The sequence below is a fragment of the Dasypus novemcinctus genome, chromosome 12 (assembly GCF_030445035.2).
Source record: "Dasypus novemcinctus isolate mDasNov1 chromosome 12, mDasNov1.1.hap2, whole genome shotgun sequence".
Taxonomy (NCBI): Eukaryota; Metazoa; Chordata; class Mammalia; order Cingulata; family Dasypodidae; genus Dasypus; species Dasypus novemcinctus.
Window position 1 is genome coordinate 10458273 of NC_080684.1, and position 15267 is coordinate 10473539.

Consider the following 15267-nt stretch of genomic DNA (forward strand, 5'->3'; position numbering starts at 1 on the left):
TATGCTGAATGCCATTTAATTTCTAGGAAAGTACATTAATCATGTACAAAAGGGGTAATGATAGTGTTATTCATACCATATAGAATTAGGAATTCAAAGTGAAATAGATTTTCTGGCTTAGAGAGAGCCCCACTGATATAACAATGGTTTCTACCATGCCACCCAGAACCTAGATATGATCTAACATGGAAAGGTTATCTAAATTTTATTATAAAGAACTCTATGATCTTTCTTAATAGTCTTATGTTGATTTAGAGTCCCTTTGAGTCTCCAGAAACCCAGACAGTATTAATAGACCACAGGTATGTCTCTGACAGCTTCTCGAAAACACTGCTATTATTGTAAAATGGATTTATTTGAGGATATTAATTACATGGTATCCTTTGTGTTCTTTCCATTTAAAATAAAAGTAAAAACTTCCTCAGGATTCATTTTCATAATGCATGTAGAGCCAAACAATACAAGACTCTATGATACCTGCATAATAATTTTTAACCAGACAACTTATTTAAGGAGTTTATTTTTGTATTTTGTCTTCTTTTTTAAACTTGAACATCTAAAAATTAGTATTAGCCTGTTGTTTGACAAGAAAGAAATCAAAGGGCTAGTGACTAGCTTTAGCAATTTTGTTCACCCTTTTTTTTTCTGAGTCCAAGTGCAGAGATTACTATAGTCAACTTAATCTGTTTCTTCACATGTCTCTGGTAGTTGTTTTTTTTTTTTAAAGATTTATTTATTTATTTCTCTCCCCTTCCCCCTCCCCCAGTTGTCTGTTCTCTGTGTCTATTTGCTGTGTGTTCTTTGTCCGCTTCTGTTGTTGTCAGTGGCACAGGAATCTGTGTTTCTTTTTGTTGCGTCATCTTGCTGTGTCAGCTCTCCATGTGTGCAGCACCATTCCTGGGCAGACTGCACTTTCTGTCGTGCTGGGCAGCTCTCCTTATGGGGTGCACTCCTTGCACGTGGGGCTCTGCTATGCAGGGGACACCTCTGCGTGGTAGGGCACTCCTTGCGCGCATCAGCACTGTACATGGGCCAGCTCCATACGGGTCAAGGAGGCCCAGGGTTTGAACTGCGGACTTCCCATGTGGTAGATGAACGAATGCCCTATCCACAGGGCCAAGTCCACTTCCCTCTGGTAATTTTTTGTATATTGGATATAGAGGGTGATAGTTTGAGGTGTTTCTGAATTCTGATCTTCCTCTGAAGAGTATTACGTTTTGTACTACCAGAAAGTTAATTACTGAGGATCATCCTGATGTTGTAGAGTATTGGTTGTAGGTTTGGTTAGTATCTGTCTATTTAGTTTTTGTCCTAAGGTATATGCTTTTCCAGGGACTTGGTCTTTACTCATAAGTCATGACCATTCTGTGTTTTCAATAGAGTTCAAAGATATTCACAAAGCCACTGTAGATTCTATGGTGTGAGGTAAGGGATAATTAGTCTTTCAGTATGTGGATATCCAATTGTCCCTGCATCATTTGTGGAAAATATTATTTTCCCCTTCAGATTGCCATAGGACCTTTGTCAGAAATAATTTGACAATAAGTGGAACAGTTTATTTCTGGACTCAAAATTCTGTTGTTTTTCTTTAAGTCAATCCTTATGCCAATACCATATTCCCTTCATTACTGCAGCTTTATATTAAGTTTTGACATCAAGTGGTTTAGGTCTTCAAACTTTGATCTTTTCAAGGTTGTTCTGGATATTCTGGATTCTGTGCATTTCTGGATAAATTTTAGGATCAGCTTACATTTTGTGCAAAAATAAATCTGGTGGAATTCTGATAGAGATTTCATAGAATCCCTGTCAACTAGGGAAGAATTGCCTCTATTTATTTAAACGTCCTTAATTTCTCTAAGCAGTGTTTTGTATATTTCATTGTACATACTGAAAAATAGATACTACACTGCATAGCAAACCCTCAGCCTATGTGGGTTGGGAGATACTGACCCTATTCTTCATCTGCAGGAATGGGGACTGTGATAGAGGCCTAGAAAATAATGGCTGTCTTGGGACTTTTGCTGAATTGTTGGAAAGGAGGGGGGTCTCTGCTTGTTGAGTTTTAGGGATACCGGTGGCCACCTCTGCCATCACATGAAAAAAACTTGCTGGGGAATGATGCTAGTACAGAGGAAAGCTTTTCCTTTGACCATTTTAAATGGTGTTTAATGTAGTGCCACCATGACCACCATCCATTACCAAAATTTTTCATCACCCCAAATTGAAACTCTGTACCCATTAAGCAATAACTCCCCATTTTCCTTTCCCTTCACCCATGTAAAGCCAGGTTTTCACTCCTTTATTAATGATTGAGTCTAAATTATTGATCTATCTATAGCATGTACACTATGTAGAGTTCTCAAATACTTTTCTAGATGTGGTGACAGGTTTTACTATTTAAACATTTTAATCCTGAAATATTTTGTGACCACTGTTGTATAGATAAAAGATATAATTGTTGAATATGAAACAAATAGATTAATATTTAAACTTAAAAATATATCCTATTTTATGTGGCCATAATTAAATTTTGTGATAATAATTTAAAAGTTATAACTCATAAATTCTGAATAAAACATCTAATGGTCAAAAAAGCAAATGAGTAAGTGATTGCAGATGGAAAGAAAACATAACATCCACTAAGACAGGAATTGTTTGCCTGACAATGATACAGGATATCATTGAGTTAATTACAGGACTACAGTCCCTTTTCCCTGAAACTGGGGGTGAGAGATTTTTTTCCAACCCACCCTATTATTATTATATCATTTATATATGAACATACATAAGTGTATAGTAAAAGTTGTGAACTTACAAACATGCATAACATCATTCAGGGGCCCCATACATCAACCCTGCGCTAGCACCTTGCATTGTAGTGAGACATTTGTTACAAATTATGAAAGAATAGTGTAAAAATCTTACTACTAATTTTAGTCCTTACATTTGGTGTATGTTTCCCCCAACCCACTCTATCATTATTTTGTAAATATATTTTTATGACAGAAGTTGTAAACTTATAAAATAATCATGCACACGTGAAAAGTTCCCATACAATATCCCTCTATCAACACACCACACCATGGTGGAATATTTGTTACAGATTATAATATCATCCAATTATTACCAGGCCCATAGTGTACATTTGGCACACATTTTCCATACTTCCACATTATCAACACAATACATCTTTGGAATAGATGCAAGAATATTACATTATTACTTCTAATCACAGTCCATAGGTCACTCCAGTTGTATTTTCCCCATGCTTCTCCACAGTAGTGATGTACATTTGCTCTAGCTCACAAAGGACATGCTTGCATCTGTACCATTAACCACATTTCTCATCCACCTCTAGGTTTACTGTGCTATTCAGTCACTAGATTATTCTCTAGCATTCTGTCAATTGGCATTTACATCCCTAGACTACCATTTTCAGCCACATCCCCATTTATATACCAGTTGATACTCACTATAATGTTTTACCATCAACTTCGTACCTTTCCACACCTTTACAATAAAGCTAATTAAAACTTCTACAAATATTAAACATCAGTAGTCCATCTCAGTCCTCCTCTTATCTCCTTTAAAAATTCACCACCTACTACCAGGTCTTGAAGATATTTTCCTAAATTTTCTTCTAGAAGCTTTATGGTTCTTGCTTATATTTTTAGGTTTTTGATCCTTTTTGAGTTAACTTTTGGGTAAGGTGTGAGAGAGAGGTCCTCTTTCCTTCTTATGGCTATGGATATCCAGTTCTCTCAGCACCATTTGTTGAATGGACTATTCTGCCCAAGCTGGGTGGGTTTGACAGGCTAGTAAAAAATCACTTAATCATACACGTGAGGATCTGTTTCTGAAACATAATTTGGATCCATTGGTCTATGTGTCTGTCTTTATGCCAGTACCATGCTGTTTTTACCACAGTAGCTAGGTAATATGAGTTAATGTCCAGAAATGAGAACCCTCCAACTTCTCTTTTCCTTTCTAAGATGTTTTTGGCTATTTAGGACTCCTTACCTTTCAAAATAAATTTGATAATCATGTTTTCCATTTATTTTTTAAAATGCTGGTGGAATTTTTATCAGGATTGCATTGACTCTGTATATCAATTTGAGTAGAATTGATATTTAGTTTACCAATCTGTGAGCATGGAATGTCTTTCTGATTATTTTGGGCTTTTTGATTTCTTTTTAACACTGAATTGTAGTTTTCTGAACACAAGTTCTTTACATGGTTGGTTAAGTTTATTCCTGAATATTTGGGTTTTATCTGCCATCTTTTATTTTTACCACTCTTTTGACATTTTTAGTTACTTTTATTGATATAACCTTCATTTTACTCTCTTCCAGGCCTCTCTCTCCTGTCTTTTCTTTGCAGACTGTAGCACACCGTTTAGTATTTCCTGGAAATCCAGTCTCTTGGTAAACTCTCTGTTTCTGTTTATGTGTGAATAATCCAAACTTGCTGTCATTTTTGAAAGACAATCTTGCTTGGTATAAGATTCTTTGCTGGAAGTTTTTCTCTTGTAGTATTTTAAATATATCATACCACTGTCTTCTTGCCTCCAGGGTTTCTGGTGAGAAATAAGCACTTAATCTTATTGGGTATCCCTTATATGTTATGCATTGCTTTTCTCTTGCTGCTCTTAGAATTTTCTTTGTCTTTGGCATTTGACATTCTGATTAGTATGTGTCTCAGAGTTTGTCTGTTCAGACATTTTTTGAATGGGAGTACATTGTGCTTCTTGGACATGGATATCTATGTCCTTTAATAGGGTTGGGAAATTTTCTATCATTATTTCTTCAAATATTCCTCCTGCTCCTTTTCCCTTCCCTTCTTCTGGGACACCATGACATGTATGTTTGCATATCTCTTGCTGTGATTTAGCTCCCTGAGACCTTGTTCAATTTTTTTCAATTCTTTTCTTCATTTGTTCTTTTGTATGTTCACTTGTAGAGGACATTTCTTCAAGCTCACCAATCCTTTCTTCTGACTCCTCAAATCTGCTATTTTATGATTCCAATGTGTTTTTAATTTCATTTATTGCACCTTTCATTCTCACAAGATCTGCTACTTTTCTATTTATGCTTTAAAATTCTTCTTTGTGCTCATCCAATGTCTTCTTAATATCCTTAATCTCTTTAGCCATCTCATTTATTAAGGAGATTTGTTTGAACATTTATGATTGTCTCAATCCCTTTATGTCATCTGAAGGCTTATCTTGTTCCTTTAACTGGGCCATATCTTCTTATTTCTTGGTGTGGATTGTATTTTTTGTTGTTGTCTTGGCATCTGGCTTACTATTTATTCTGGGTGCAGATTTTCTCTTTCTCATTGCATCAGGGACCAATGAAGCTTCTCCCAATTTCTCCTTTGCCAGGGGTAGGGACAGAACCACAGTTGTATGGAATAATCCAACTTGTGCAGGCCTAGGCTGTACTTGCCCAGAGACTGATGAAACTTTATGCCCTTTCTCCCCTGCCTGTGGCAGGGATGGAATTGCAGGTGTTGGTAGCAATCTATGTAGTGTGGGTCCAAGATGACTGCAGTTGCCCTGGTAGACTTCTGATTATTGAGTCTGTGCCAACCAAATGTATCTACAGTTACCTGGATAGTCTGGTGCAGGGGCTATTAGTTTCCTCCCTGCCAGAATTGGGGCTGAAGCCTAGGCTAGGGCTGCAGGCCAATCTGGGTGAAAGAAACTGGTCTCTATTGTCACTGTGATTTTCAGTCAGCCCGGCATCCCCTCATGCTTGGAGTGGAGTCAAAATGGCGGCTACCATCCTCTTTCTGACTTGGACAGATTCAAACTTCAGCTGTTCTTAGGGTTATACTTTAGCCAGCCAAATTTAATAATCAGTAGCTGAAATCAGAGGCCAACCATCTCCTCCCTGTTTTTGGGAAATGGAGCTTCCAATTCCAGCCACAGAATATCTCTTGGGGTGGCTTTTGCTGCCCCAGTGGGATGATCACCATCATCCGCAGTGTGGCCTGTATTCCTCTGGAGAGCCTGGTACAGGTCCCCGCAGCTTCCTCCCTGCTGGATGTGGACCTGGGGCTTATGCTAAAGCTGCAATCTGATCTCTGGATGGAAAGGAACTGGTCCCTACCTGCACAGTGATTTTCAGTCTGCCCAGCTTCTCCTTGTGCCAGGCATGGAGTTAAGATGGCAGCTACTGGCTTCTTTCTGACTTGGACAGGCTCAAACTTTAGCTGTTTTTATGGCTATACTTTAGCCCGCCGAATGTAGTCATTAGTAGCTGAAGTTTGTGCCCAATCATCTTTTCCTCCCGTTTTTGGGAAGTGGAGCTTCCAATTTTAGCAGTGGAAGAGCTCCCGAGGTGGCTTGTGCCTCCAGTGGAGGATGGGCTCTGGCCTCTGTGCCATGGAGTACTCTACTTACAAGTCTTCTCTGCAGATGGGCAGACTTCTCCTTCCATTCCTTCAAGGATGTTGCAGGATGGTCTTCTGGCCTCCTGAAGCCCCTAAACATGTGCTTTAGATAGCTCTGGGTGTTTACTAAATGCCCTGTAGCAGGAGCTGACTCTAGGAGCTCCTTACTCTACCACCATCTTGCTGGTTGTCTGCAGAGTCTGTTTTTAGGTACTTAAAACTTTAAATATTTTGTCGCAAATTTTTTCCCAATTTTTTTTCTTTGCTTTTAAAATTTTTGTGGTATTTGACTAATTGATACATAGAATAGAAAGCAGAATTCTGCATTCTCTTGTTCTCTCTGGATTCCTCATTGAGTTCTACAAGTTTCTTTGCTGGTGATTGGGGTAAAATTTTCATTGCATTAGCTTTCAAATGGAAATATTTTTATTGATTTTAGTAATTAAAAAATAGGGAAGCGGACTTGGCCCAGTAGATAGTGTGTCCGTCTACCACATGGGAGGCCTGCGGCTCAAACCCCGGGTCTCCTTGACCCGTGTAGAGCTGGCCCACGTGCAGTGCTAATGCGTGCAAGGAGTGCTGTGACACGCAGGGGTGTCTCCCACGTAGGGGAACCTGACGTGCAAGGAGTGTGCCCCGTAAGGAGAGCCACCCAGCATGAAAAAAAGTTCAGTCTGCCCAAGAATGGCACCGCACACACAGAGAGCTGACACAGCAAAATGATGCAACAAAAAGAAACATAGATTCCTGTGCCGCTGACAACAACAGAAGCAGACAAAAGAACACACAGCGAATGAACACAGAGGACAGACAACTGGGGTGGGGGTGGGGCGGGGAGAAGGGGAGAGAAATAAATAAAAATAAATCTTAAAAAAAAAAAGATATTCTTTTTACAAAGCATTCCAAACAGTCCTGAAATACACTAAGGGTAGAAAAGTAAAGACTCCACAATTCTATTTCCTATAACTACCTGCAGAAAGTATGAGATTTAGGCACAAGTGTAAAGAAATTTAATAAATACATGAAAACATGAGGCAATTATTAGCTCTATGGCTCAGAAGTGAATAGTATGTGATCATTAAAAAAACCACCCAATAAACATGGATTTAACAAAAATTTTAACATGGTCATATAGGGAAGCTGGAAGATAATAAGGGGAGTATAAGGATTGAAAAGTAATTGAAAAATGCTCCTTTATAAAATTCTTCAAAGTAAATTAAAATGCATAAAATGAAGTGAAAATACGTTTTTTTTTTTGTTTACATTTATTTTTTGTAGCAATATGTATGAAGAGATGAAAAGAAATGGCTGAAAAAGTTATAAGTAGCTGCTTTTGGAGAATGGGATTTGGTGCTAAGGCAGCGCAGACCGGTAACTGCTGTTCAGTTATAAGCCTCTCAGAACTATTTTACTTCATAGTTTATGGATCTTTACAACTTATGCAGTTTGGGTAAAGTTAAAAGAAATAAGAGGACAAAACACCCACATTTAAGCACAAAATAATACTGAAAATTTTATTAATATTTAATAACAAATCACTCAACTTTTTTTTCAGTTTTTATGAAGTTTTTGTTGTAAAGATTAAACTAATTTCAAAAGTATTCATGTAAACCAATCAGATACTAATAAAGCTTTTATAAAGAGCTTCTCAAATCTTTTTAATATCTACCTTCTTTCTTGGGTTCAACAGTAGTATTACTATGATAATATTACGTGTTCTTATTCTTATTAAAATTAGTTGTTTTCAGGATTAATGATTAGCGAATCCTGATTTTTATTATCTGCTAAGATAGAGAGAGACATGATATTTAAAGTTATTTTTCAGTTGCTTGTGAACTATTTTATAGTAAAAAAAAAACTGTTTGAGGGGAATGAGTGTAGCTCAGTGGTTGAGCACCTGCTTCCCAAGTACGAGGTCCCAGGCTTGATCCCCAGTACCTCCTAAAAAATAAGTAATCTTCAGTCTCCAGCTGAACTTTGCACTATAAGGTTTTTTATTTTTATGATATTTACATAATAAATATTAATCTTAATCACTAAGTTCTTCTTCGTCACTGAAATATGTGCTTTTCTTTATCCTTGGGCGTCTTGAATCATCTGAGGTTGAGGGGTCCCCTGAACTGGGTTTCCATCTTTTCTGTTCTTCTTCAATTTTGGCTTGCTATAATGTGATTTGGAAAACAAAAACAACAAAATCAGGAATTGGTTACTCTTATTTCTGCTGCATTAATTCAAAATATGGCAAAAACACACCACAAATGTCACCACTCCCTAACCTCAGGCCATAGCAGACAATTCTATTTGACCAGGATGATGCTTTTTTAAAATATTTATTTATTTAGCCAAGTTCTGTCCCAGTCTCATAATGTCTCAAAACGATTTTAGGCAGTTTCTACTAATTATCAGATATGTGAAATGAGACCTACTTAACATCATTGTTGAAGGTTGAAATGTTATGTGCAGCAAGACATTAGTTAACTATGAGGAAAAATAAAGTTTTATAATTTGTCAAATACACTGAAATGAAAATAACTTTTTTTAAACTTATTTTATTTTTTAAATATATATATATATATTTTAAGAGAGATTACATAAAATGTTACATGGAAAAGTATAAGGAATTCCCATATGTCCCACTGCCCACACCTTCCACCCTTCCCCACAATAACAGTTTCATTAGTGTAGTACATTCATTGCAACTGATGAACACATTTGGAGAATTGCACCTAATCATGAATTATAGTTTACGTTGCAGTTTACACTCTCTCCCACTCAATACTGTAGGTTATGGAGGGATATATTATGGCCTGTATCTGTCAGGAAATTATATGCCCTTTCCCCCTAATGTATCATATACTTGTATCAGGGCCTTTAATGGCCAAAAATATGGAGTGAAGCTTCTTTTAAAACAATGTCTATTATTTAATAAAATCTTTTCTGCTGGGCTAAACTCATTTTAATCAAATAGTTCTGCTTAACTTTATAACAGGAACAGGTTAAAACATTAAGTACTGCGAGCCTAAAAATCTAGGAAGAACCAAAGGGAACTTTTTTTTAATCATACTGCTCTAATAACCTCAAAAGAAAAAGCCTGTTTCCTAAAGTTCAGGAGGTGAAGAGGAAAAACAGAGGTTACTGTAAGGAAATGATCAATAAAATAAGCAAGGAATATAAAACTATTAACCCAAGGCAGCTATAGCACAATACTTTTTTTTTTTTGAGGATTGAACCTGGGAACTCATGTGTAGGAAGCTGTCGCTCAACCACTGAGCCACATCAGCTCCCGAGTTGGTTTTTTCATTTGTTTTGCTTGTTGTTTGTTTTTGTTTTTTCTAGGAGGCACCGGGGCCAAATCCAGGATCTCTGATATGGGAATCAGGTGCTCAAGTATTTGAGCCACATCTGCTCTACGGCATGATCCTTTTTTTGTGTGTGTGATTTATTTATTTCTCTCCCCCGCCCCCATTATTTGCAAATGCTATCCGTTCTCTGCATTGATTCATTGTGTACTCTGTGTGTCTGCTCATCTTCTTTGCAGGAGGCACCAAGAACCAAACCTGGACCTCCCATGTGGGAGGGAGGTGCCCAATCGCTTAAGCCACCTTCACTCCCTGCTTATTGTGTCTCTCATTGTGTCTCCTCATTGTGTCTCCTCGTTGGGTCAGTTCACCATGCCAACCTGTCATGTCAGCTCACTGCCTTTCTTGTCCTAAAAAAGGAGGCACCAGGAACTGAACCCAGGACCCCCGATATGGTAGGTGGGTGCCCAATTGCTTGAGCCACATGTACTTCCCCTGGCATAATATTTTTTTAAAAGAAATACTTTTAAAAATAAAAATAAAAGAAATATTTAGTACCTGGAAAGCTATGGCCTGACCAAGACTGTCAAGAGCAGGATCTTCCCCTTCATCTTCACTTTCTTCTACTTCCTCACTAAATTATTTTAAAAAGGAAAAGTAAGAATACTCAGCCAACAGTAAAAAGACCAATACCATAAGGTAGTCAGTGAGAGTAGACATACATACATTTCTTCTTCTGGTTCAGGAATTTTCTTTTTTTTCTTTTTCTCTTTCTTCTTTGGAGGTTCACGTTCTCCCAGCATATTTTTAGGACAGGCATAACTTAAGTGCCCACTTTCCTTTTGTTTTCCATAAGAAAGGAAAAATACTGTATTTGTAACAAAAGAAACTTGCCTGATAACACAAGACTCAAAGGTTTTAGATTTTAAAAAAATATTGCCATATTGAATACATACACAAATAAATTAATGATAAAGCCCATTACTTTAATATTTATAAGGGAGAGATTATGATGTTATGATTCCTAATAAGCTACTTTAACAAATAAGGAGTATTTTAGTAGTGTCATTAAAAGAACAGGTAAAAGAATTCTTTCCTTGAATATTTAAAATCTCAAGATTCAGGGTCTGATAATGCAATAAAAAATGTAAACATACCACCTACCCTAAACATAAAACTTTTAAGTTATTTTTTGATAACACAGGGACAAAATTACAATATTCCTGTTAATTTCTAATATGTTGCTTAACAGTCTGTTTGAAAAAAAAAAGGAAAATTCCAGGTTTTTCCTCACTTTCCTTGTTAATTTCATTTTGCTCCTTTCATATCATAGACTAGAACTGCACTGTCCCATTATGGTAGCTGGGAATGTGGCTAGTCTGAATTGATATGCACTGAAAGGGTGAAAAACACATTGGATTTTGAAGACTTACTATGAAAAACAGAATGGAAAATATTTTTATTTTTAGAAATACTGATTCAAATATGAGATCTTAAATATATTAGATTAAATAAGACATATAAAATCACGTGTTTTTTAAAAAAATGTGGCTACTAGAAAATTTTAAATTACATGTGTCTTATATTATAAATTACATAGTATATAATATTTCCTAATGTATATCATATTATACATTATATAATTTTATATTGTTCTATTGCACAGAGCTGGGCTACACTATAATATTATTTGAGTTGTAAAATAAAGGAACTCTGACCTACGACCTATATATTAGTTCATTAAAATATATTCAAAAGGTAATATGTGAGAATGGGATTGTGGGGAGTGACTGAGACAGGATTAGAATAATAGAAGAATAAAACAACCATGCTTTTCAAGTATATTATGACGAAGCATGAAATAGACTGTTTACTTTGTACACCTGGGGACATGGCTAAACCCAGGAGGTATTATTGTTGATTCACTGCTGGACTCTTGGGCCCTGTAGAGTGTATTAGAGAATAAGTTTCCAAACTGTTTTTCGGATAACTGTATATCAAAAAATGTTAGCATATCTCATAAAAAGGTTTAATAGTGAAATAACTTTAGCAAAAACCAGGCTAAATAAATTTAAGCAGATTTGGGGGGGGAGTTAAAGAACTATAAAAATATATAAAATATAATATAACAAATCTATGGATCCATAAACCAAAATAAATACATTAACACATTCTTCCAGAGGGAAGGGGAAATTAAAAACAACGACAACAACAAAAATAGTCTAAAAAACAAAAAACAAATTCTTCCAGGATTTCTCAATTTAATATTTACTGTGAATATGAGGATACATGCTAATCTGACCATAAACATATCCCTTCTCCCTTTTTACCTAAATAAAATTCAGGACCATGGAACACAGTTTTTGAAACATTTACTTAAGATAAAAAATTTTAGAGTAATAGGAATTGACGCAACTAATATGTACCCAGGGACTTGCTTGCTTTCCCCTTCTAGCCATCTACCCATCTGTCTGTCTGTCTGTCTATCTTTTTTTTGAGTAGGGGTTGGGGGGAGACAGGGGCAGCAGTGGGCAAAAGGACCTAAACTCATTTCTTTGTATCCTGATTTGATTATATAGCCAGGACAATGTCTTTCAGCAATCCTCTTCCAAATTCCCCATTACCACCTTATCACCTCTGGATTCTGTTTCTTAAGTATTTTACAGTCATTTGGAAAATGACACAACCCACACTGGAGTTCTCTTGGAATCCATTATGGACCATATGCAAAACTGTTCTGTGGCTACACATCTCTCCTAAATCAAATCACCCCAAATTAGCTATGATAGATAATGATGAGAACTAGAAAAGAAAATTTGGGGATAGTTCACTAACAAGGTTAACAGTACTAAGAGGAAAAAACCGAAAACTCTCATAACACAATATCTCATAGGGAAGAGTTCATCTGATTATGTCTGTACTGAACTCTGATGCTTAAACATTGGCAAAATGACATAGAAACAGGCAATATCCTATTAATACATTGCAATTGTTCACGAAATATTTCAAGATGATGTTATCTACTTATTTTAGTGTTAAGCATGCAAACATATAAGTAATTAGTCTTACATTTTTCAATCTAACACTTTTCAAAGATGTAAAACCTGCAGAAAATACTTTTATATTTCCCAACTCAAGTTGTCCTCACACACTACATTTCAATTGTTTCTTTAGATGTGTCCAGAGTCCCTTAGTAAAACAAATTCCATAAACTGTTTTCAGTCAGTCAGTGATGATATGGAGCAAAAGTAAAACCAACGTGAAAAATACTTTAAAGTAAAATATGGAAATTCCATTAAGTTTTAGGTTTACTCACCCCACATTCATAACACTTAGATTTATCAAAGTAGTTTCGCCTTCGGATGAACTCGGCTGCTCTTCCATTGTCAATAGCAATGCTTGCTTTTATTACTCTACCAAATAACTAAACCAGAGAAAAATGTAAATGCAGAAGAATGTATTTCACTGAAACCTAAAACTAAAGTTATTTGATCTCATATCCTTGAATCTTCAAGCCTATTTTATTCTTGGCTTACTTTAGTGGTTGTCTACTTAGGAGCGGCCAAGTCTGTCCTATAGTGTTCTCTTTTTTGGGGAGTTCTACCAAAGTTTTGAGAATCCAGTATTGCTCTGAATTTTTCTTTTCCATAAATTAGATATACTCAGAACCTATCAATAACCAATACACATGAACATCCACTACATCCCCCAATTTTTGGCCTAAGTAAGCACAAAATCTTTTGGATTAAAAACTTTGCTGGGATCCCACTTCTGAGTATATGCCCAGAAGAACTGAAAGTAGGGACATGAACAAATATATGCATACAAATAAATGTTCACAATCATTATTCACTATTGCCAAAAGTAGGAAGCAACCCAAGTGTCCATCAACAGATGAATGGATAAGTAAACTGTGGTATATACATACAACAGAATATTACTCAGCTGTAAGGAGGAATGCAGTATTAACACATGGGACAACACGGATGAACCTTGAAGACCTTATGCGGAGTAAAGTAAGCCAGCCACTGAATGACGAATATTACATGACCTCACTGATATGACTTAAGCAAATTGAGCAGAGCTAGAGCCTGGAAGATAGGTTATCAGGAGACAGAAAGGGAGTAGAGGGTACTGAGCTGATGCTCAATATGGACAAAATCTAAGAGATGAAAGTGGGCTGTTGGGTAGTAGATGGGGTGACAGTGGTACAGTGACGTGACTGGGGTCAATGGTGCTGGAAAGTGAAGGGGAATAGGGTGTGGGGGTTGGGTGTACTATCCATGGGATGGCGGGCAGGGCTGGAAGAAGCAGCAGGTGAACTCTAGGGATCTGTAGGTGTGTGGCTAAAACTACAATGGGCTTTTTTTTTTGGGAAATATGGCAGGGGAGGGTTATAGATGCAGAGCTTTGGAAGTGGGGGGATATGTGGGAAAGGGTGCATTGGGGCACCCATCTATGGAATATGAAACGTTCATCTTGTCATAGGGTATTAACTCAGCGGGTGGAGACCTACACAATAAACAAGAAAATATTAAACTCCTATCCTGAGGAGTCCTACTACGTTCTTAATTAGAAGGGCAAGAATCTCTTGAGAACATAGGCAGTGCCTACTAAAAGAAAATAGATGAACATGTCAAGCCCTCAGTATTACTGCATGTAACTATGAATTATTCCTCAAAAATAGAAACTTGGGGTTTACCATGGGTTCTGTGGAGAGGGGGAGGGAAGAATAGAATAGATGGAACATAGGGCATTTTTAGGGCATTGGAATTGTTCTATATGGTCTTGCATAGATATAGGCCATTTTAAATATTGTCAAAATCTATAAAAGTGTACAGTGAAAAATGTAAACCATAATGTAAACTACTGACCATGGTTAGTAGCAATGCTTCAATATTTGTATATCAGTTGTAACAAATGTACCATCCACATGTAAAATGTTATTAATAGGGGACAGTGGGAGAGCGGAGGGGTTGGGTATAGGGGAATCCCCTATATTTTCGATATGACTTCTCTGTAACCTAAAGCTTCTTTGAAGATAAGTGAAAAAAGTAAGACTTGGGGAACATATGGAAGAAATTGTCACTGTACATGAAAGACAATAGATCTTATAGTGATGAAAGACACAATGAAAACATTTTATTTTTAAAATGTTGTATTTTATTTGTTATTTACTATTATTATATTATTTTTATTTATTTTTTTGGCTTTATTTTGGGGGAGGTTTTGGACTGCAGAAGGGTTACCACTGTGGCAGGGGAGGATCCTTGGTGCGGGGTGTCACGGATGGGGGGATGTGTGGGGAGGGGTACACCTGGGGCATGCCTCTAAGGCATATGAATATGTTCAAGTGGTCATAGGGCATTGTTTCAGTGGGTGGAGACCCACACAATAACTGAAAGAATGTTGAATTCTCATCTGGAAAATCCTGCTATATTCTCTAATAGAACAGCAAGAATCGCCCAAGCACATGGGCAGTGCTTAGTGAGGGAGTGAGTCATGAGGTCATTCCAAAGGTTATGCTTGTGCACGTCTCAATAGGATCTCACTGACTGCCACAGTGGGGTTC

At 36.8% G+C, this 15267-nt stretch overlaps 1 protein-coding gene across 2 annotated transcripts in view; it reads right to left on the reverse strand.

Moving 5' to 3' along the window:
• Positions 1–7883: 7883 nt before the first annotated feature.
• ZCRB1 (zinc finger CCHC-type and RNA binding motif containing 1) overlaps positions 7884–15267 on the reverse strand; it is a 28223-nt gene continuing 20839 nt past the window's right edge. For both annotated transcript variants that reach the window (XM_058307838.2, XM_058307839.1), the window contains 4 exons: positions 13012–13119; positions 10422–10534; positions 10254–10329; positions 7884–8557 (listed from right to left, as the gene is read on the reverse strand). In XM_058307838.2, the coding sequence (XP_058163821.1) occupies positions 8426–8557; positions 10254–10329; positions 10422–10534; positions 13012–13119 (429 nt within the window). In that variant the 3' untranslated portion in view covers positions 7884–8425. The remainder of the gene's footprint in view (positions 8558–10253; positions 10330–10421; positions 10535–13011; positions 13120–15267) is intronic.